Here is a 23,460-nt window from a genome sequence, read left to right as displayed (position 1 = left end):
AACTTTAGTTTATATGGGTTATATCTATAAACATTTATAGCATTAGAAATTAGAACAGAGAAATTATTTTTATTATTATTTTTAAAATAATTCCTTATTGTTGAAAGTATTATATATGTCCCCTTTTTACCCCCCATTAACCCCCCCCCAAGTCCACCCCCACCTTCTCGGCCCCAGGCTTTCAGCACCCTATTGTCTGTGCCTAGGACAAGGTTTTTAAGCAAATGATTTATTGAGACGGTGCTCTCAAAGAAAGTTATATGGAAGTAAGAGAAGCAAGTTGGAAAGAGGAAGAAGTAAAGCAAAGGCATGATTTCACTTAAAGTATAGCTTCCATTTGACCCCATAGGGCGCTATAGAACATGAATGGCACTAAAGAATTGGCCCACCTTGAGGCAGTGGCCCACCTTGAGGCACTGGGCTTTTGTAGCCTCACCTCAATCATTAATTGCCTGAGGACTGAATAGAGGAAGAGATAACCTCCTAGGCTCCCTTCAGCAGATGGTAATACTTTAAAGTTGTTGTGGATGGTTTCTCTGGCCTGGTGAAAGAGATCTAGATATACCACCAATACTACACCTGGATTTCTTTATACTTTTATGGCTATGCTTTCTATAATATTTGCTACAATATTGCACAGCTATATCAAAGCTTTTGTGATATAAAGATCTTTTGTAATCTGGTAATCTTCTCTTCCATTGTTCATTGCACAGGTGATGGTGGTGTGTTTTTTGTTGTTTGTTTGTTTTTGTTTTAAATCAGGTGCTCTTTTTTACTATATAGACTCTAAGTGACTTAATTCGTCCCCATGACATATATATATATATATACTGGAGGCCCGGTGCACAAAAATTTGTGCACTCGGGGGAGTCCCTCAGTCTGGCCTGTGCCCTCTCGCAGTCTGGGACCCCTTGGGGGATGACCACCTGCTGCCTTAGGCCCACTCCCTGGTGGGATCAGGCCTAAGCTGGCAGTCAGACATCCATCTGGCAGCCCAGGAGCCCTCGGGGGATGTCCACTTGCCAGTGGGGAGCAGACCTAAGCTGCAGTCAGACATCCTTAGTGCTGCTGAGGAGGCAGGAGAGGCTCCCACCACCACCGCTGTACTGGAAGCCATCAGCCTGGCTTGTGGCTGAGAAGAGCTCCCCCTGTGGGAGCGCACTGACCACCAGGGGGCAGCTCCTGCATTGAGCATCTGCCCCCTGGTGGTCAGTGTGTGTCATAGTGACCAGTCATTCCCATTCGCTCTGCTGTTAGGGTCAATTTGCATATTACCCTTTTATTATATAAGAGTGCCTGGCCAGCCTGGGTGAGGGGCTGATGGCTGTTTGCAGGCTGTCCAAGCCCCCCAGCAGGGACCCTCACCCCATGAGGGTGTAGCCAGCCTGGGTGAGGGGCTGATGGCTGTTTGCAGGCTGGCCACAGCCCCTTCAGGGTGGGGATTCCCGCTGGGGTGCCTGGCCAGCCTGGGTGAGGCACTGAGGGCCATTTTCAGGCTGGCTAACCCCCCCCCCCAAGCAGGGACCCTCACCCCATGAGGGTGTGTCCAGCCTGGGTGAGGGGCTGATGGCTGTTTGCAGGCTGGTCACAACCCCCAGCCACCCAAGCTCCCAGTGGAGGTTGGCTGGAAGCAGGTACCTGGGATTTTTCTTCTATAATTGAAACTTTGTTGCCATGAGTGGAGGCCACAGCTGGCTCAGAGCAGGAGGGAAGCTTGGCTTCCTCCATCGCCCGGGCAGCCAAACTTCCTGCTTGCTCCAGCTCCGTGGCTGCCGGCCACTATCTTGGTTGGGTTAATTTGCATATAGTCGCTCTGATTGGCTTGTGGGCATGGCTTAGGGCATAGCAAAGGTACAGTCAATTAAGATCTTTGTATTTTATTAGTGTAGATATACTGATGACTCTTATATCAATCACTGTTCCTAACTTCTCTTGACTGTCAGACTTCTAATTCTAACTATATATTAGACATGTCCACTTGGCTATTTCATAAACTGTTTAAAGTGAGTATGTCTAAAATAGTAGCATTATCTCCATCTCTCTCCTTCAACTCTAAAAACTAAGAACAAGCAAACACAACATGCATCCTGTTGCTCAAGCCAGAAACTTGGAATCATTTTGGCCAATTTTCTACCCTTCACTCTTCATATTAAATCAATCACCAAGAGCTGTCATTTTTACCTCCCACATCCATTGGATTCATCTACTTTTTTCCAACTTTCCTGCTACCACTCTAATTTAATATAATGTTTTCTTCTACTTGAACTACTGTAAGAGTCTCTAATTGGTTTTACTTCCTAAAGTCTTGCTCCCATCCAGAGTAACTGTCCCTCTGTAGCTAGTGTTTCTTCTACAGTGCATGTTAAGTCATATCTTTTCTGTTTAGAGTAATTTAATGGATTTTTATTGTCCATAGATTAAAATCTAAACTTCTTAACATGATTTTATAAGGCCCATTAAGTCCCAGGCTCTACCCATCTTGTTAGACTTATTTCTTAGTCCTCCTATCACCAAATTCTGTATTATTCAGCTATATTGAACTACTTTTGACTTTTTTATAAAACGTCTTTTGATTCAAAATCCCATTTCATTCAAGGAATATCATTACTAGAAATGATCCCCTTAGCCTTGAAATAGTTCAGTATTACACAGTGTATTTTATTCTTTGATAGTGGTTTTTTTGTTCTTGTTTTACATTTGGCTACTGTCCCATATTCTTGGAAGCATTAAGATTTCTTCTAATTATTTTTGCAGGGTTGATTACCTTAATGTACTCTGAGTCTTTCTATCTCTGGGCAGAGGGCTATAGAATTGAACTAATATGTCTTTAGATACTTGGCCCATGTGAGGTTCTTTTTGTTCTTTACCTCACTCTGGAAAAAAAAAACCAGATTAATTCTGCTTTATTAACTTTTCATGTATCTGATTTCATTGTGCAATGATAGATATTCTAAGTAAGGAAGAAGTTCCAAATACACAAACCTTATCTCTTCAAGTATTTTTATTAAAAATTTTTTAATATCCACATTATTGCAGGTGTCCTCTCTTTTCCCACCTTTTGCCCACTCTAACCATCCCCAGCTCCACCTCCCTTGGCCTTCACCAAACTACTGTCCTTGTCCATAGGGTATGCATATATGTTCTTTAGCTAGTCCTTTCATCTTCTTTATCCACTCACCCCCACTCCCATCCCCTTGGACACCAGCCAGTTTGTTCCATGTGTCCATGCTTCCAGTTCCATTGTATTCATCAGTTTATTTTATTAATTAGAGTCCACATATTAGTGAGATCATATGGTATTTGTCTTTCTCTGACTGGCTTATTCGGCTTAGCATAGTACTCTTGAGGTCCATCCATATTGCCACAAAGGATAAGAATTGTTTTGTTTTGTTTTGTTTTGTTTTGTTTTGTTTTGTTTTGTTTTTTTCAGCCGGGTAGTATTCCATTGTGTTACTGTACACATTTTTATCCACTCATCTTCCAATGGGTACTTAGGCTGTTTCCAGGTGGTGGCTATTGTAAGTAACGCTGTTATAAACATAGGGATGCAGATATTCTTTCTGATTGGTGTTTCAGGATTCTTAGGATATATTCCCAGAAGTAGGATTGCTGCGTCAAAAGGCAGTTCCCTTTTTTAGTTATTTTAGGAAACTCCATACTATTTTCCGCATTGGCTGTACCAAATGGCATTCCCGCCAAGAGTGAAAAAGGGTTCCCTTTTCTTCACATCCTCGCCAGCGCTTGTTGTTTGTTGATTTATTGATGGTAGCCATTCTGGCAGGTGTGAGGTGATACCTCAATGTTGTTTTAATTTGCATCTCGCTGATGATTAGTGACCTTAAGCATTTTTCATGTCTATTGGTCATCTGTAGGTTCTCTTTGGAGACTTTATTTTTATTTATAGTTTTCACATTGCATTATGTTAATTTAAAGCAAATATTTAAATAATTCTTACTATGTACCTAGCATGAGTCTAAGCCCTTTACATATGTTGACTTATTTTTTATAACAGATATACTAGCTATTTGTGGCTGTTATACCTGTTTTAGAGATGAAATATGGAAGCATGGAGAAGTCAAGTAACTTGCCAAAGCTCACCCAGCTAGAAAGTCACAGAGCCAGGACTGAACCCCAGACAACCTGGGTCTTAGAGTCCTTGTTACCAACTGCAACAATATATTGCTTTTCATGCATTTGGTCACTTTTATTTAAGAACTAGGCACATACCCATTTCTTTTATGTACATGAGCATTTAGGTTCATATATTAATCCCTCAATCTCTGAATACTTAATATCCCAGCCACAGACTGACTGGATGGCACTTGCTAAAATGGGGCAGGTCCAATTTTCTTATAAGACCTGAAGGAATAAGAAATACATTTCCCTTTTGAAGTAGAAATGTAGCATTTGTGACACAGGCCATGGATGGACATTTGAAGCCAGGATGAAGAATACTTGGTAGGTGGTGCTATGACTTCCTATTGCATCACGTCACAAGGCAAAGTCGTCTCAGTATTACTGATGCTAAATAGGATCTCTTGGTTAAGGTGATGAATATCAGTACTCTCCATTGTAAGAATATCAGCCACCAGGATTGATTTAGATATTCGAGCTGGTGGCTATGGGAGTGGGGCAGAGAGATAAGAGATAATCAGAAAGAGTTTTGCACAAAATCAATTGAACTCCTACAGACTTTTATGTAATGTGGATTCAGAATATTGGTTGATTGAGCCAGCTATGGGCTATCACCTGGAAGGGTGTCTGTATATATCTCTTTAGCATATTGATCTCAGTTAGTTCTTCACTACAGTTCCCTTCTCCCCCCAACTTCCCAATGAATCTGTATCACTTTTAGCACTCTGTCCACTAAACCAGTCAATCTTTCTACTCTTCACTGGGTTTCAATGCCTCTCTGACCAAAGCTTTCTTTATGGCTTTTGATTGATGGTGTGCCAATATTTTGTTACTATTTAAACTTAAATAATGCATTCAAGTACATAAACTATTATTTTTAACAAAGAAAAAAACAAATTGTGAATACTTCTAGATATTAAGCATTAAGCTTGGCAATTTTAATAAGTACTTAATATATGAATAATAAGACAACATACCTATGAAGTTATTTTAATTTTAAAGATGAAAAACTTACTAGAGGTGCTACATGACTTGCTTAAGGTCACACAACTGATAAATTCAAATGCATGTCTCCAGATTCTTTAAGCTTAGTTCTATTTTTCCCTCCATGAGTATCTATGTTATCATTTGATTATCTCAGAAACCCTGTAAGCAGGGAAAGATTACTTACCTTGTTTTACCTTTTTTCCTTACTCTATCGTAATATGTAGAACAGTAATAGGTACATAGTTGATGCTTAATAAAGATGCATTGAATGATCAATTGAATTTAATTAAGTTTATGAATGAAGGGGGAAAATTGGGGGTTCAAAATGAATTTTCTGGGATTATTAGCTAGAGGGTGACAGTTTAGAGTAAAACTTTTCAATTCAGATGTTTCTACTATTCTGTAGATCTTTCTCAGTGTCTTTTTCAGAACAAGAACCTTTCTCACTGCTAGGGATAAATATTGGTGGGGATACTATTGAGTGTTTTGTAAGACTCCTCAAATGTTATTCTATGTCTTTTATAGCCCTGATTAACTGGATGCTAGGAATAGTTATTATCTACTAGTATCTATTAATTGCAACCTTTGGATCCAACGTAAGAATGGGGAAAGCAGACCTAAGGAGATACAGCACTGTAACTTACTTAACTGGTCTATTCAAAATAAATCACAAGAATTTCTGACTTTTGGTTTATTACTTAATTTCACATCATGCTTCTTGTCAACTGCCATTTCTTCTACAATTTTCTGGTTTCCCTGAACTATTTAGGACCTTTATTTCTAGTCCTATCAAACCACAATAAGCTCCTCAGGAGGGCCTGATTAGGTGGTTAGTATAGTGACTAGTGCTTTGAAAGGCTTACGAAAGACATCCAAGATGGAGAAGTAGGAGGTAGCTAAGCATTACTAGAAAATCAGAGAACTTAGATTACAATCCTATCTCTGCCTCTCACCAGCAGTATGCCTGTGGGCAAATTTGGTGTCCTCTCTGAGTTTATTTCCTTATGTATAAAATGAGAGATTTTAGGGAATCTCTTAAGAGTTCTGATAACTTTAACATTTAACGGGTTACTATTGCTTTATTGCCCTATCTCCATAGGCGGGATGTAAAAAGACTAGATGCAATTTAAAGGTTTGTCTGGCTCTGTTGTTCTGTGTACTGTGTTTCTCTAGACTAGAAAAAGGAGAGTTCTTAGTTTAAAAGTTTTCCTTGTTTTATTTTGAGTTCCTTTCATTTTATACGACAAAATTTGCTGAATCAACTTTATGCCAGGTACTATTTCTAGGGACATTCTGTCCAGGATTTCTCCTTGTGTTTCTCTACTGCGAGTTGGGGCTGGATCATTTGTTTGGTAAAGCTCATGCCAGTGCTGGAATAAGAGTACAAGTATAGTGACCACTGTCTGCCCCCTGCATAGGTAATCATTGTGACAAATAGGAAGTGCTTACTGGTTTGGTTAAAATACAAGGCTATTTAATTAACCCAGTCTATTGATTGAAATCTTCTTGAATTAAAGTGTTTAGACATATAATTGTTTTCTATTAAGAACTATTCTTTTTCGTTTGTTTTTCCTTCTACTGCCCCAGACTCTCTCCCAAACATGCCCCAGATATTCCTGATGACAGCACTGAAAACATCACTATCTTCACCAGAATCTTGGATCGTCTTCTGGATGGCTATGACAATCGGCTGCGACCTGGTCTTGGAGGTCAGTTACTACTTTAAGATCTTCTGCTTGGCTGTGTTCATCAGAAAAGGTGCTTTTTAAACACACACACACATATATAATTGATTTCAGAGACGAAGGGAGAAGGGGAGATAGAAACATCAATGATGAGAGAGAATCATTGATTGGCTGCCTCTTGCACACCTCACACTGGAGATCGAGCCCACAATCTGGGCATATGCCCTGACTGGGAATCGAACCGTGACCTCCTGGTTCGTAGGCAATGCTCTGTACCATGTCGGCCATGGTAGATGGTTTTTTTAAATCAGTTTTGGCTGTTTGTGGCTGTGTCCCGCTATGCAGCTCTGCCTTTGCGGCAGAACTGCAAGAGAAAAGAAGAAAAAAAGGGTTCCTTCGCCAAGTTTTGAATCCCCTCCATAAATCACCTGTTTGTTTTACTTTTCAGTCCTTGAGTGAGTGCTTTTATATTTTGTTCCGAGATTTTATTTAGAATCTGTGGGAGAGAAAGACTGCATGGCACTTAATCCACCATGCCCAGAAGCCACTTTAGTTTTGTTTTGATTTTAGTTCTTCACCATCTTTTTCTTACAGTCTATTGTGTGTGTGTGTGTGGTTTTCTTCTACTCTGAGCCCTATTCCAAAGTGGATTTACAATAGTATTTTGAAGTATTTTCTCTATTGTGATATTGCTAATCCACTCTAGGTCCAACAAGTTTACTTGGCTCAATTCCTAATCCCAGAACTGTTTCTTTGTATATCATGTTATCCCCACCCATCCCCCAACCCAAGCTTGTAGCCTCAAACAGAGCCCTAAGCATCAGTTCAGCTTAACTTTTTCTATCTTCTTTAAAAGAAGAGCCCCAGCTCCGACCAGTAAACACTCGGCCTGTTTCTAGCCTTCTCTTTTTTACAGAGTAATATTTTAGTCTCTTTTACTGCAGTTACTTTCAGACTCATAACTCTGGCTTCATCCTTACACCTTTGTTTTGTTTCTAATCCCATGATATTTTGATCTTTTATTTGAAACAACTATATCATTTTGTCATATATTTCATGCTTTATCTCATTATTGTGTGTTTGGATCAGAGTGGTTATACTGAGATATGAAGTTACTTGTGCCATCTTATCTGGACGTCCCAAACACTTCTTAAGGATGGTAATGTATATGACTCTGGTAGCATCTTTTAATATATTTTAGCCTTGGAAACCATAGTATTTTTTAATATTTGAATAATAACAAAAGCAACTACCATTTTTACATTAAATGCTATTGGGGTGACATTAGTCACCATGAACATATAGGTTTCATATGTGATTACTGTTACAATATCTGTATATAACACCATGTGCCCACCACCCAAAGTCAAATCTTCTCCTGTCACCTCATATTAGGACCCCTTTCTCCCCCCAAACCCCTCCCTCTGGCAACCACCACACTGCTGTTTGTGTTCATAAGTTTCAGTTTTATATCCCACATATGAGGGAAATCATATAGTTTTTAGCTTTTTCTGTTTGACTTATAACTACCCTTCTTATAGATTAGGAAACTAAGGTATAATTAACTTGAAGTAGGACCAGTAGTCCATGTTCCTATACCAATGGTTTTGCCATTTATTAATTTTATGTTTAAGCTAAAATTCAGTAGGGAATTTTAAAACTGGGAAAATACCAAAGCATCCTTGTAACATTTTGGGAAATTCCAGCTGTTTTAAAAATTCTGTTATTTCTCCCCTGGCTTTCAGCTTTTCCTGAGAGTAGAGAAGACATTGTGTTTTCTTGGTCATTATTTGGGCACTGCATCAACTTCTTTCTCTAATTTTGTTACAATGTTGCCCCATGGAAACCCTCTTAGCTCTCAGGAATGGACTCTATTGCAGCAAAGAGGTATGAATCTCTGTAGAGGCTGCTCTTGAAAGTTTTCATTTCTTCTACAGCTGATACTGACATTTCTTTCCATGTGGGTGGATAGTTCCATATACTTACCTTTTTCCGCTGGGACTACAAATCCAAATATTGCCATTGGTCCCTATCACAAGAAAGGGAAGTCACTAGAAAATTCTGAGGGCAAAGATATTCTAGGAAGGTGCTGCTGTAGATTATAGTAACACCACTGGGAGCATTGAGCACAACATCCTTTCTAGAGAAAACTGAAAAATACCATTTGAATATTTTATTTCCATGGAGCAAAACCTGGGTATTATTATTTTTCCTATCTTCTTCTTTACTGTTTATTTCTTGTTTGTTTGTTTTTTCTACTGTGCCTATCTTTTTGTTTCTAATTTAGTGCTTCTGACTTACTCTGGGTTTAGAAACCAGGAAACCAAAGATTTATATACTAGTTTTAAATGAACTTTAGATATATCTGTGCTAAAACCCTTCATATTCTTGATAAGGAAACTGTGGCTCAGGGAGGTAAAAGTGCCATTCAAGATAATAGAGTTTGTCAGTAGCACTGCTCAGGTTTGTGCCAAGAACTGAAATGAGATTCAGTGCTTTTTGCATTGTATTCTGGGTAAGTACTGGGTTAGGGAACAAATAATAGGTGCAGGGGAAAGGTTGCAAGAGAGGAATATCCAGAATGAGTGAAAGACAAATGCAACCATTTGAATTGAAACTTGAGATATGTTTTGGTGCTTTACAATTTAAGTATTAAATGCCAGATTTAAAGGAAGATGAAATGCAGAGGGTGATGGTACAGGAATCAGTGTTTGTGTGGAATCGGTGAAAGGAGTTGAGTGATCTGAGTGCTGTCTAATGCCAACAACTGTTATCTAGCTTGGGACTGAAAGGCATATTTTAGGGTCTCTTTAAGACTGAAATTCCTGAGAATTTTGGGAAACAGGCAGTTAATTTTGTTCTGTACTGCCTGTGGGAGGGTCAGGTTCTAGCAATAGTGGAATGAACGAGAACCCACAGTGATTACGTAGGTGGTAATTGTGGTCTCTCTTAAATCTTGTAGTATTTTTTACTGGTGTTTATAAACATGCATTGCGTATAGCTAGGTATTGAAAATTTGCTGTAGATTTTAGGTACCAGACACTAGATGGAGCAGCATAAACGCAGTGCTAGATTTCTAAGAGACCAAATATGAAAGTTGTGAGTTCTGTCAGAACAGCCTGCAAAACGATGTGTGAGTCAGTTGCAAAGTTTAAATTATAGCTCAGGACCTCTGACACAGTCTTATAATTTCTGCTTCCTTAGGCCACCTGTTTCTGATTACTCCAGAGATTTAACCTGTAATTCATGCTATTGGGAGATGGGTCACTGATTACTTACCCCCCAAGGATAGTCAAAGACAAATGGAAAGATCATTAGCATGAGAACAGAGAAATCCAGCTCTCCAATCCTTGAGGGCCTGTCAAGGTCACTGTAGCCCACTCCCTAAATCCATGTAGCTAGCTGACCCAGACAGCTAGTCACATGGCACTTGGTTTTCAGCAGCTTGGTCTCCCTTCAAGATGAAAAGTGTGCACTACAATAAACACTTATTCTCCAAAATTTCCAGTGATCTAAAAGAAAACAAAAATGTCAAAGTTTTATTTATTTATTTTGTTTAGCGAATGTTCCAATCCTCAAAGCCTCACTATTCTTAAGAAAACTGTCTTTGGGAAGGACTGAAGAGTACATCTGTGCTTAAAATGATTTAAAGGGGTATAGTTAGCTTTTGTTCATATAATTCATTTTAGAACCTTGTCTTTAGTGGAATTGTAACAAACTTTTTCTACAAAACATATTTCAGGAATGACAGTAAAACTTCAGACCTGAGCCAGAGGAAAGTGAATGGGGGATAGTGAGGGTCCTTAAAACCATGTCAAAAGAGGGGAGACACAGTTAATGGAAATAAGGATATTTAGTCTGAAAAGGAACAAGAAGAACAGACTAAGGGGTACTGTGATCACTTTCTTTTGATTTCTGAACATTTTTAAATCTCAAAAGAACAAGAAGCAGACCTTGTTGTGTGGTGGAGCAGTGTTTATATATATGCTGTGGTGGAGCACTATAATTGGGCCAACTACTCTGGTTTCTGATCAAAAGAGAAAATTCACAGTTTCTTGGGGGATCTATTTGAAGTTAAACTAGAAAATCCAATTTGTTATGAGCAATATATTTAATATAAACATAGTGATCACTTATTGGCTTATCTTTATTCTTTTAAAAAACAATTAGAAATGGCATAGAGACTGGTTGATGAGTTTCCCATTGATGGGAGACCCAATGCCACAGTAAATTTACCAAAGAAAAGAAAATTCTATTTACCGTTTGTTTCAAAGGATAACATTGGAAGGAAATTGGGTACCCAAAGCAAATTAAGAAAAAGTCAAGGAGCATCTGAAAACACTTGTTTAAAAAGCAGGGGAAATTCCTCTTTTTTTTTTCTTTATTGATTAAGGTATTACATATGTGGGGAAATTCCTCTTATCTGCCTATTAATTTATGTTTCACATTTGTCTCTCCTGTGGGCAGGAGCTATTGTATAAGTTAGAGCCATTATCAGGTTTAGTCTAATTCCCTTAGATTTTCATTTATTTAAGTGAAATGACAAATTCCTAATCATTGCTTCAAACAGAGGAGCTGTAGTGGTGGGTGGATATTGTCTTCTATGTCTGGGACCCAAGATCTTAAACTTCCAGGTAAGTTCTGTCCACCTGGCTTTATTGTATCACCTCTGGAATAGTATTAAGCAGTAGCAGCAGTTAATGTATACTGAACACTGGATCTGTTCTAACTACTGGCCTAAATAATATCTCTTTATTATTTTTCTTTATTGTTGAAAGTATTACAGATGTCCCCTTTTTAATATCATCTCTTTAAATCCTCTGAACAATTCTGAGGTAAGTGCTATCATTATTCCAGTTTTTTCCCATGAAGAAACAGACACAGAGACAAAAGGCAGAACCTGAACTCAAACCCAGTTAGTCATGCTTTTAACCACTGTGCCATACTTCTGCAGGACACTTCCCTGAGTGTTGTTATATACTCTGATCCAAGGCAGCTGGATTTCCTAGTCTGTAAATGGAATTTAGCCATTGGGGCTTGGTGGTCCCTGTGTGGAGTACTGGAGCACTGTCAAGTTTCCCTGTATTTGCCTAGCCTTTGAGTAGAGGGTCAGAGCTCTAAGGATATTAACATAAATTCACAACCCTCCCTCACTTGAGCTGCCAGGACATAAGTAACAATCCCTGTCTCTACATCCCTCTACATGAGAGATTTCTGGCTATTTTGATGAAAAGAGCATTACCTCTCTTTTTCTCTTAGCATCTTCTCTCTTGCTTTCTCTTTCTCTCTCTCACTCTTAGTTCTGGCTATCTCTTGCCCTGTAACTTTCTGTGTAGTTAGTTTTATTCCCTCTTCTCAGTCTCTTTCTTTTCCACTGTCCTATTGTTTTACTTCTTCCTGTTCATCCTTTCTTTCCGTTTTTCTTCAATCCTCTTCTAATGACCACTTTCCTATTCCTTTCTTTCCACTTATTTTTTCCCTCTTCCTTTCATTTACACCACTTCTCCTAATTCTCTTTATTTGCCATATTCTTACCAAATGGGATGGAAATGGAGAAGGAATTAAGTGTCCAGTATACAATACCAAACTTCCCAACTTTCCCTGCAGTGAAGTCAGTGAAAGTTCTGTAGCTTGGCTAGGCCCTAATTTGGGAAAGCAGCCTCTCCCCACACTGTTTCTTTCTTAGCAATCAATGGTTGCCTTTTAAATGAACACAAACAATTGAGAGAGGAGGAGGAGCATCAGATTTGCACAAAGCCTCCCATCTTCCTTAGGCAGCAAAGAAAGCATGCCACTTGTTACCATCTGGTACCTTTAGTCAGATGCTTTTTGCTTGGTGCTACAGTCAGAGAGTTCCTAGTAGAGTTCCTCTGTTCTGAGTGAAAATTCAGAATTTGACTGGTCCGAAACCCTTGTTGTACAAGAGAGCAGCAAAAAGGAAACATTCTTGGTAAGGCGTTTAGCAAGCCAGGCTTCAAAGATCTAGAATGCAAGCCTTCCAATTCCAGTCCAAGACTCCTATTTTACCTACTTCCCTTTCTACCTCCAGTGACTCTACTGTCCCATTGAAACTAGAGCAGTCTCCTGCCACTTGATTTTGCTACCATTCTCTCTCTCCTTTTTTTTTTTTTTTTTCTGTAGTCTGGGCCCCCTTTTTTTAGGCTGCATAACTATCTTGCAATTTTGCAATTACTAATATATTGGCTTAGAAAATTGTTATATGTCTAACTATGTCCTGCCTGGCATATTGGATTCAAATATAATTGTTTGAATTATATTTGAATCTCCCATTAATTAATTAATTTTGTTTTCTGTACTAAGAGAAAGAGCAGTGCTTCTCCAGCCAATGAACCTAGCATTGTATCTGAAGGTACAGGTCTTTAGGGTGCATGCTCTGGGTTCTGAAGTGTTGTCTCTTCTTCAAGCACAGAAATGGCTTCAAAGGATGTCTGTGCCCTAGATGAGAGGCTATTTAAAGCACAACTCTTGTTTCAGAGATATGTCATTTGCTGATTAAGCTTGGGAATAAATTGTGTGTTTTGATAAATTGACTATAGTGTTTATTATTATTAAACTAGAGGGCCAGTGCACAACATTCATGCACTGGGGGATGTGGGGGTCCCTCAGCCCGACCTGCACCCTCTCCAATCTGGGAGCCCTCAGGGGAGCCCTCTCCAATCTGGGAGTTTATGTCTGTCTTTGAAATCATATGAGCGAATTGTCTGAGTCCCCAACTCAGTTTGGTTTGTTGCTCACAGAATAATAGAGGCTTTTTTTTTTTTCTTCGCTTCATTGGTGGAGATTTTCTGGAAGTTTTAGGATATCTTCCCTTTAATTTTTCCTAGACACTCTGATTTTACTTATGTCTCTCACCTTTGCTTTCCCTCCATCCCCCACCGCAACAGTAACTTGCTCCAGGCTCACTTTGCTCTAGTGTCTAGGAGATCTGTCTGCCACCAGAACTATGATTCCCAGCATTTCTGGTGCTCCCCGCGCTCTGGGCTTCCACTTCCGGTCCTGGGGCTGCCACTATTCCCAGAATTCCTGGTACTCCCCGCGATCTTGGTTTTCCCTTACTGCTCTGGCTCTGTCCCACTTTGCCAAGCTCTCCCTCTCTGCTCTCCATCTGGCTTACACAGGAGCCAATTTCCCCAAGCTGCTCCACTCTCTGCCTGCTCTCCCACTCTGCTCTCTGCCTGGTGCCTGTGTATGCAAATTAACCCGCCATTTTTGTCAGGTTAATTTGCATACTCATTCCTGATTGACTGGTGAGTGTAGCAGATGGATGGTCAATTTACATGTTTCTTTTGTATTATATAGGATGATACCCATAATCTCTTCTGAAAATTAAATGTTTGTGGATGCATGCAGTGGCCTTGAGTATACAAGTATGTGAGTAGGTGAACAGTGTATTAAGCCTAAGGGATGGTTCTGGAAAGTGGGAAGTCAAGCAAATCTAAGGTACGTGTGGACCAGAACCCAGGACTGGATGAGTAGAGTGAATATGCTACACATGGAGTAGGTGTGTTCCCTTCTCCATGAGGGAAAAGAAATAGTGCTATAGACTGCATTAGCCAGTCTCATTACATACATACATTGAGTCTTGTGTGGACTCTGTTTGTGTTAGCTGTGTTACTGGTGTGCTCTACTGGGGTCAGCTGTGCTGGGCTGGAGTGGGACTTGTTTGAATTTACTGTAATGATGGGGTGTTTGGTAGGTTGGAATGGGCTTTATTAGGCTGGACTAAGCAGCCCTATGCTCTGTTTGAGGTATGCTGGAATGGATATGCTAGTCTGGGCTGCAAAGGGGTAGACAGGGCTGACACAAGCAAGAAAAGAGAAACTTAATAGTATAATAACTTTACTTTTTTGGGTATCATTTTCCAACTTGGCAAATATGTGATGAATTCATCCATTTAGACCAAATTGTTCAGTCATCACTATCTGAATAATAGGTTCCTTTTCTATGTACTGAGGATACAGAGATAACAAAACAGGGAAACTGCCCTTCAGGGATTCTTGGATTAGGTAGGAAGGCAGACTAGAAAGTAGACAGTTACAAGAAAGAAAAATAAATGCAAAGAGAGTGTATGAGGTAATGTCAGTCATCTCCAAATATTTGTCACTTAACCCAACAAAAGTTTATTTCTCACCCATGCAAAGTCTATTGTAAATCTAGACTCTTGTTAATTTACCTTTATTATTGAAAGTATTACAAATGTCCACTTCCCCTGCATGATCCCCTTCTCCCCACTGCTACCCCCTCCCAAGCCTTCACCACACTATTGTGTCCATGGGCAACCCTTTAGGGCAGTTGTTCTCCATGTGTTGGCTCATCATTCCAGGCTATATCAATCTTATGGTAGCTCCACATCAACATATGATGTTGACCATATGATGACCACGGCAGGGAGGGGCTTGTATGGGACCATAATTGTTCTACCCAGGGAGAGACACATATTACTTCCTCACATAAACAAAACCAGTCCCATGATCCCTCCCTACTTTAACAGGCAGTGGAGTGGGAATTCATTCATTTTATGTTCCTGGAAGTGGAAGAGGATATTGGAATATTTGTAACCTACCACAAGTAAGGATATTCCCAGTGTGAATGTCCACCACAGGTGATTCCAGAGATCTCTAAGGACTCTCACTAAGCTTTGGGATTCTGCTGTAATTCTCAATGACACCTAATGGGATGGACTTTGTATCTGTACCTAGCATGTTCTCCATGAAGAAATAGTACAAGTAAGAGGGGTTTTTTTAGGGGTTTCCCTCTGACTGTGCCAAATACCCTTTCTCAGATGTAGCAAGCTGGTTATCATTCCAAGTATTGCACTGGTCTTTCTCAGAGCTAAGGCCACAGGTTTTCATGACACTCTGCTTTTCTATTTTCTTTGGCCCAGATGCAGTGACTGAAGTGAAGACTGATATCTACGTGACCAGTTTTGGCCCTGTGTCAGATACTGACATGGTAAGTGTAGTTCTTGGTAAAGTAAGAGTGAAAGATGATACATCATATCAAATAAAATGTGTTTTTTCCTCTATGGCAGGGCCTTGTAGCTATGTCCTATGGAGAAGTCTTATCTCAGATGAATTCTCTATCCTCACCAACCTACATTTAGCTGAATCCATCTCTTGCCCTGCTCTCCCCACATATTTGCATAAAAAGCATATACCCTCAACAGGAGTATCCTTCCCTTCTTTATACAACACATCTTTCAAAATCAACCTGGCTTCCTATCCTCAATTAAACTTTCCCTGACTTCTCCCTTCACATTTTGCCATCACCACACAATATGAGTACTGATAAGTCATGTGAAGAGAACATTGTGGTGGGCACTCTCAGTTAAGCAGCCAGTGGTGTTATCAAAGAAGTCTGTTCCTTGCAAACAGGCTCAGAGACTTGGCTTGGCCAGGGTGATGCAGAGTGTTTGGAGTAAGAGTCTAAGCCACTTCTGGAAACTTATCCTTCCACTGATGTGAGCAATTAGCTTTGGAGCATATTTAAGGAACAGGGCGGAGCACAGTAGAGCTAGAAAGGGGATGACTCCTGAGTCATTTGCAAGGACTTTCCCTTCTCCTATTGTTCTCCATTGTTGCCAAAGCAAAGAATGCAGAGGAGAGTTGAGACAGGAGACCCCATCCTAATGGACCATCTGATTAATATCTACTAAGTATTGGATATTGGTTGAATAATTATTATATCAGGGAACAAAAAAGCTATTATCTGCTCCGTATGCCTGGCAATTATTAGATGCTCAGTAAATTTTTGTTGAATGAGTGACTTTGTGTTGAAAATAACAATTTTTAAATCAGAAAAAAATATATTTAAAAATATGAAATGTCCATGTTTATTACTTATTTTTCTCTGTACCACTATATTCAGTGAGACTACTACTTAGCAAGGGACAGAGCTTCTTTAGACCTGTTGGGTAAATATAAACAGTGTATAGGGACATAATAGAATTTGCCCTTTACATAATACAGAAACATTGAGTAGGGCAGTAAAAATATGCTTTGTTTTAGAATGATTGATCTGGCACTCTGTACAGGATGGACTGTAAGAGGCAAAAGACTGGAGGATGAAAATTGGTTTAGGCATGTTGACTTCACAGGACTCTCCTTTCAGTCACACAGTTCTAGGAATCAGTTGGAAGAGCAGGTTAGTTCTCAGGAGAGGGAGTCATGAGTGGTTGTGAGGGAAGGCAGGGGGATGGTAGAGGCCTAAACTTTGTATTTCAGGTGTGGAATAAAGAGAAGGATGTGCATGGATATAGTAGACTCCCTGTAGACTCCTTAAGGGCAAGTACCAAGTCTTTATAGTTTCTCTGGCTTTTAATAGAGTGCTTGACACACAGGGAGAGCTCACTGAGGGGCATGTTTGACATGGGGGACAGAGGTAATGGATCTTTCATAGGGTCATCAGGAATGCCTGTATGTCTATCTTGCCCCTTTTTAACCTGTTGACTACTAATTCCCACAGATTCAGATGTAGGTGTGCATTAAAACTGTTACTAGTTGGTAATTCAACAAGTACTCCTTAAAAGTCCAAATCTGAGTTATGGGGTTCTGGAAATCCCTATATTCAGAGAGAGCTCATAGGCCATTGAGGATAACCAGATTCACCAAGAATATGAAGCTCTCTCTTTGTATTGCTGGGTATTAGTTAATAATTAGGATTTTCATAAGAAAGCAACTGAAGCTACTTTTTGAACAAAAAGACTAGAGGCAAAAGACTGGAGGATGAGAATTGGTTTAGGCATGTTGACTTCACAGGACTCTCAGTCACACAGTTCTAGGAATCAGTTGGAGAAGCAGAAGCAGGTTAGTTTTCAGGAGAAGGAGTCATGAGTGGTTGTGAGGGAAGGTTGAACACACACACACACATACACTCACTCACTCTCATTCATGCAACAACATCCATAAATACATTCAGAAAAATGTATATGCATGTAAGAAAATACACACAGAATACAAACAACCCACATGTTACCCTAGGCACTCAATAGACACACATGTGCAAATAGATTCCTAAATCTAGGGGTACTACAAACACACAAACAGCCCCTGCCCAAACCAGCTCCTCTCTTTGCTCCTTCCCAACCCAAGCAGGCCAACCCTGAAGGCATTTCAAACAATCCAGACTTTCTATCTCTTTTGAAGTTTCATGTTCCACTTGCTTGTTTGTTTTTCTTCCTTATGATTAAGTAGAAAAATGGCTGTTTCCTAATAGGGAGGGAAGACTTTGGTCAAATAAACTTCAGGTTATTTTTTAGCTGCACTTCAATCCTGTCACAAGGCAGAATAGCTTTCATCATTCTGGCTGGGAAACACATTTCTGGTGCTTTTAAAAACTTCTTCATTGAAAACTTATGCATGTGCTACTTGGTAGACTGGGCAATTGACCCAGGGTCAGGGATGACTTTTGGTGAAGCATCAGGCCTTAGCAGCTAGTGGAAGCATGAACCCAGGCTCCCCTGAGACCACAGATAACATGGAAAAAATAGATGAAAATTTATTATAGTTGGCTGGGTTCTTGACTCACTTGGTCTAGAGTACTTTTTAAGGAAATAGAGACAGACTTTTATTAACAAAGTGATGGAATTACGGTGCCGTTTTAATCATTAAACCAGCACCACCCATAATCCTTTATAGACATTTCACTCCTTGGTCAACCACTGACCTCCAAAGACATAGATCCTGTGTTTGACAGAAAGTTCCATGTCTGTTTTGTTAATATCAGTACCACCAGTGCCTAATTCATTGTTTGGTATTTGGTAGACTTGCAGCAGTTTGTTAAATACAAAAATGAATGAGATGGGAAAAATTAAATTTGAGGAGAAAATTATAACTGTGTTCCTCCATTTGACTAAAAGTTCTTCTAAGGTGGAAAACATGTTAGGTACATTTCTGTATCTCCAGTACCTAGCACAGGAATTGACACAGGTACTCTGTGTTTGCTGAAATTAAATGAAATATTAGTATCAAGTCCTGCCGATAAAGACAGGAAAGTAACTTTTTTCACGGGACACTGTTGAATAGGAAGACTAATGAGTTTCTAATTGATGGCTCCAAGCTTTAGGCTTCTCCATCCATGTTTTGGTGGCTTCTCTACCTATGAAAATAAGGAGCTGTGACAATAGGGAATTGGGCAGAGATGAAAGCTGAACAGTTGTAGATTTTTCTAAGGGGAAAGTCGGAGAAAGAAATAAATTTAATGCAGAGCATAAGATATAAGCTGTAAACTGGTTATTATTGGGATTTTATAGGCATCCTATCTAATAAAAGAGAAATATGGTAATTAGCGTACGACCGCTACCCTTCCCATTGGCTAATGAGGGTGATATGCAAATTAACTGCCAGCCAAGATGGCGGCCAGCAGCCAGGCAGCTTAAACTGAACATGAGGCTTGCTTGCTTCAGTGATGGAGGACTGCAACGTTCCCGCCTGCCTTGCCAGCCTCTGAGCTTGCAGTTTGAAACATTGTAACAAATATAGAAGCTAAACAAAACCCCAGAAACCTGCTTTCAGCGAGCCGAGCTGGAATCTCAGAGCTGGAGTTGATACAGTGTTTTGATTATAGAACACAAACAAACCAGATACCTGCTTTCAGAAGCAGAGACCTCAGAGCTGGAGCCAGAGCTAAAGCAAGCCCAGAATAAAAAGAAAAAAGAAAAAAAGGAGCAGTTGGGAGCTTCAGTCACCCACCAGCCTGAAAACAGCCCTCAGCCCCTCACCCAGACTGGCCAGGCACCCCAGTGGGGACCCCAACCCTGAAGGGTGTGTGACCAGCTGCAAACAGCCATCATCCCCTCACCCAGGCTGGACAGGCACCCCAGTGGGGACCCCAACCCTGAAGGGTGTGTGACCAGCTGCAAACAGCCATCATCCCCTCACCCAGGCTGGACAGGCACCCCAGTGGGGACCCCCACCCTGATCCAGGACACCGTTCAGGGCAAACCACCTGGCCTCCACCCATGCACCAGGCCTCTATCTTATATAGTAAAAGGGTAATATGCCTCCCAGCACCGGGATCAGCGGAGCCGCAAGGCCTCCTGGCACCAGGATCACTGTGACAGGGGGCAGCGCCCAAACCCCCTGATCACCCTGCGGCTCTGTGTATGACAGAGGGCGGGGCCACAACCTCCCTATCCGCCCTGCTCTGTTCCTGACAGGGGAAGGCGCCCCAACCCCCTGATCATCCCTGCTCTGTGCCTGATAGGGGGGAGCTCCCCAACCCCCGGATCATCCCTGCTCTGTGTGTGACAGGGTGCGGCACCCCAACCCCCCCCCCCAGGGCCCTGCTCTGTGTGTGACGGGGTAGAGCCATAACCTCCCCATCAGCCCTGCCCTGAGTGTGAGAGTGGTGGTGCCCCAACCCCCTGATCGGCCCTGCTCTGTGGGTGATAGAGGGTGGCGCCCCAACCCCCCCCCCCCACGGGCCCTACTCTGTGTGTTATGGGGTAGAGCCATAACCTCCCCATCGGCCCTGACCTGAGTGTGACAGTGGTGGTGCCCCAAACCCCTGATCGGTCCTGCTCTGTGGGTGATAGAGGGTGGCGCCCCAACCCCCTGATCTGCCCTGCTCTGTTTGTGACAGGGGGCGGTGGCCCAATTCCCCTATTGACCCTACTTTGTGAGTGACAGGGGGGAGCTCCCCAACCCCCTGATTGACCCTGCTCTGTGCGTGACAGTGGGGAACTTCCCAACCCCCTGATTGACCCTGCTCTGTATGTGACAGGGTACGGAGCCCTAAGCCCCTGATTGGCCCTGCTCTGTGCGTGACAGGGGGTGGCGCCGCAACCTCCCCATCGACCCTGCCTTGAGTGTGACGGGGGCGGTGCCCTAACCCCATGATTGGCCCTACCCTGAGCGTGACCAAGGGTGGCATTACAACCTCCCAATCCATCTTGCTCTGTGCATGACAGGGGGCGGCGCCCCAACTCCCCAATCGGCCCTGCTCTGAGCCCAACCAGGGGCTGCACCTAGGTATTGGGCCTGCCCTCTGCCACCCGGGAGCAGGCCTAAGCCAGCAGGTCGTTATCCCCTGAGGGGTCCCAGACTGAGAGAGGGCACAGGCTGGGCTGAGGGACCCCCTTGCCCCCCAAGTGCACAAATTTTTGTGCACTGGGCCTCTAGTCTTAAATGAAAGGCTGTGTTAACCATTTGCAATAAATGGAGCTTGATGGTCACACCATATATAGCTCCTAAGTAGCAATACCAATTTTGTGTCAATGGTCTCCCAGAAGAGAAACAGAATAAGGGATACAATCTTAATTTGAATAAACAGGCCATGTGAACTTCTCTGATTTTCTATTTTTAGAAGAGTTTAGACGATTTTTTCAATGTGTGAAAAGATGGTGGAGGTAACAATGGAGGAGGCTGAAAAAGGTTTAGTAAAAATGCAGTTTCATTGTGACTTCTCTCTCAAATTGTGTCTGTTTATTCCTTGCCAATGAATAATGGTTTTTGGCAAGTAGAAATTTTCCCTGTCTCCCAAAGAACACTTGGATTAGAATGCAGAGGAACTGGGATACTGGCTTAAGGATGGCATGCTATGCATATGGTCAATGACTGGAAAGGAAAGTAGAAAGCTGATAGACGATAGTTGATGAGAATAGATCTTAAGTGTCCTTATCATATACACAAACAATTAAGGCAATCGAAGTTAGTATGGTAATAAATTCACAATGTATATGTATCCTGGTCCAAACCAGCTTCTGACAAAGCTTGTATTTTAGCTCTCCTCCTAAAGTTTCAGGCTCTGTTCTGGTCCTTAAACATGCCAGAGGTGCAGGGGCCCAGGGTTCTGAGTTATGTATTCAATAATGATTTCTCTGAATGTACTGATAAAGCTAGTGATTAAAAATAAAAAGGACAAAGGGTAGTAATATTAGTAGAGTCAGAGAGAATAACTGGGAAACTTAAAATGCCAATTCGAGGTGTTATCAACCTCACCTTTTTCCCCAGGGATACTTTAACTGCTTAGATAGATACTTGGTAGATAATAAGTGCCCAACTCTCACTTCTCAGGGAAACTTCTTAGGGTATGTGGTTGACAGCCAGGTAATAAAGAAAGTAGATTATGTAATAAGAGAACCAACAGTCCAAATTGATTAGAAAAATAAAATGGAGGACTGGGGATAAGAACCAATAAAAGAGATTATAATTATAATTCTTGGTAACATATTCAGGTGACTTACATTTTGTTCTGACAACTGCTTATGAAAATCATGCAAAGTTATCAGAGTATTCAAAGACTGTATAGGAAAAAATGGTGTTAATTAAAAAGAAAGTAGCATAGAGACCTCTTTCCTGGTGGTAATGGGCTTGAAGTTATTGTACCTGTTTCCTTTCTAGCACTGGGAAAAATGGCTATGTCCATTTCAAATCCTCACTTATTGATGGTCTTGGGTACAGAAGCAGAGAGCCTTTGTCTATTTTGAAAGCCTCTTAAGCTATTAATTTCCTCTTATTCCTAGGATACCATATTCCTAGATGCAATATAGAAAGAGGGTCTATGTCTATAGGATTTTGCCTAGGATTCCATGACTGGGAATTTCCTGGCTATTTTATGTAAAATAGACAGGCAGGACACATAAACAATGCTAATAAGACAATTTCAAGGGATAAATGCAAATAAAAGAGGCATATGGATTATGATTCTCTAAAATAGAAAATAATAGAGAGAAGGCAAAGAGCAAAGGGAAGTCTGGAAGGCCAAAACAAATGGAGGAAGGTAGCCTGCATGTGGGACAATGACAGTGCCTTTACTGTAATGTAGTTGTCATGTACCTTGGCCCCAGACCCTGTTAATGTGGAATCAACCTCGGAGGCCCTTTTTGTTGGCTGCTTTAAAACACTGCACAGTGTAGGAGTTGAAGACATTCAAGCTCTAATACCAAGCCAAAAATTCTTCCCCAAAAGCCACATGTCCTTACATCATCTCTGACTGGTACAGGAAATTCATTGTGTCTTTCCCAGGAGACAGACTTAGGCTAGGCTTATTATCTAGAAGATGGAATTTAAATGCCTCACAGAACAGCAGAATTTGTCAAATTGGAGACACTCATCTTTGGAGAGTATACATGGGTCAGTTTTCAAGGAAAGAATTGATTTCCTGCTTTCCTTTTTTCTTTCTTTGTTTCTTTCTTTGTTTCTTTCTTTGTTTCTTTCTTTCTTTCTTTCTTTCTTTCTTTCTTTCTTTCTTTCTTTCTTTCTTTCATTCTTCCTTCCTTCCTTCCTTCCTCCCTCCCTCCATCCCTCCCTCCCTCCCTCCCTCCCTTCCTTCCTCCCTTCTTTACTTTTTTGAAATTGCATTTTGAGAATAGTCAGGTCAAAATTGGATAGCTTTTGGCCAAAGATCACAGGATACTTATGGAGCAAATAATCATAATGTGATTTTCCCCAATAGTTTTTACTTTGTCAAGAATAATATATTTAAGAATGGGTATCCATCATCCAAATGTTTTAAATCTTAAAAATTTTGCAATATTTATTTTATTTTTTAAAATCTAAAGATACACATGAAGTTCCCTGTGTACCTTAAGCTAACTCCATTCCGCTCCCTCCCAAGAGATAATCACAGGCTGGAAGTGATTATATCCCACAGAGACACACCAAAGTAGAGAAAATCCTATCTAATAAAAGAC

The 23,460-nt window shown here is 40.9% G+C and overlaps 1 protein-coding gene across 1 annotated transcript in view; it reads left to right on the top strand.

The window, feature by feature from the left end:
* The window catches only part of LOC308512102 (gamma-aminobutyric acid receptor subunit alpha-3), a 239,523-nt gene that overhangs the window by 77,725 nt on the left and 138,338 nt on the right, over positions 1 to 23,460 (top strand). The window contains exons 3-4 of the mRNA XM_081081909.1: positions 6,709 to 6,830; positions 15,712 to 15,779. Coding sequence (XP_080938035.1) covers positions 6,709 to 6,830; positions 15,712 to 15,779 — 190 coding nt within the window. The remainder of the gene's footprint in view (positions 1 to 6,708; positions 6,831 to 15,711; positions 15,780 to 23,460) is intronic.

The sequence above is a fragment of the Myotis nattereri genome (genome assembly GCF_964212035.1).
Source record: "Myotis nattereri genome assembly, chromosome: X".
Lineage (NCBI taxonomy): Eukaryota > Metazoa > Chordata > Mammalia > Chiroptera > Vespertilionidae > Myotis > Myotis nattereri.
The sequence above is the reverse complement of the archived record's forward strand: the minus strand, read 5'-3'. Positions and strand labels throughout refer to the sequence as shown.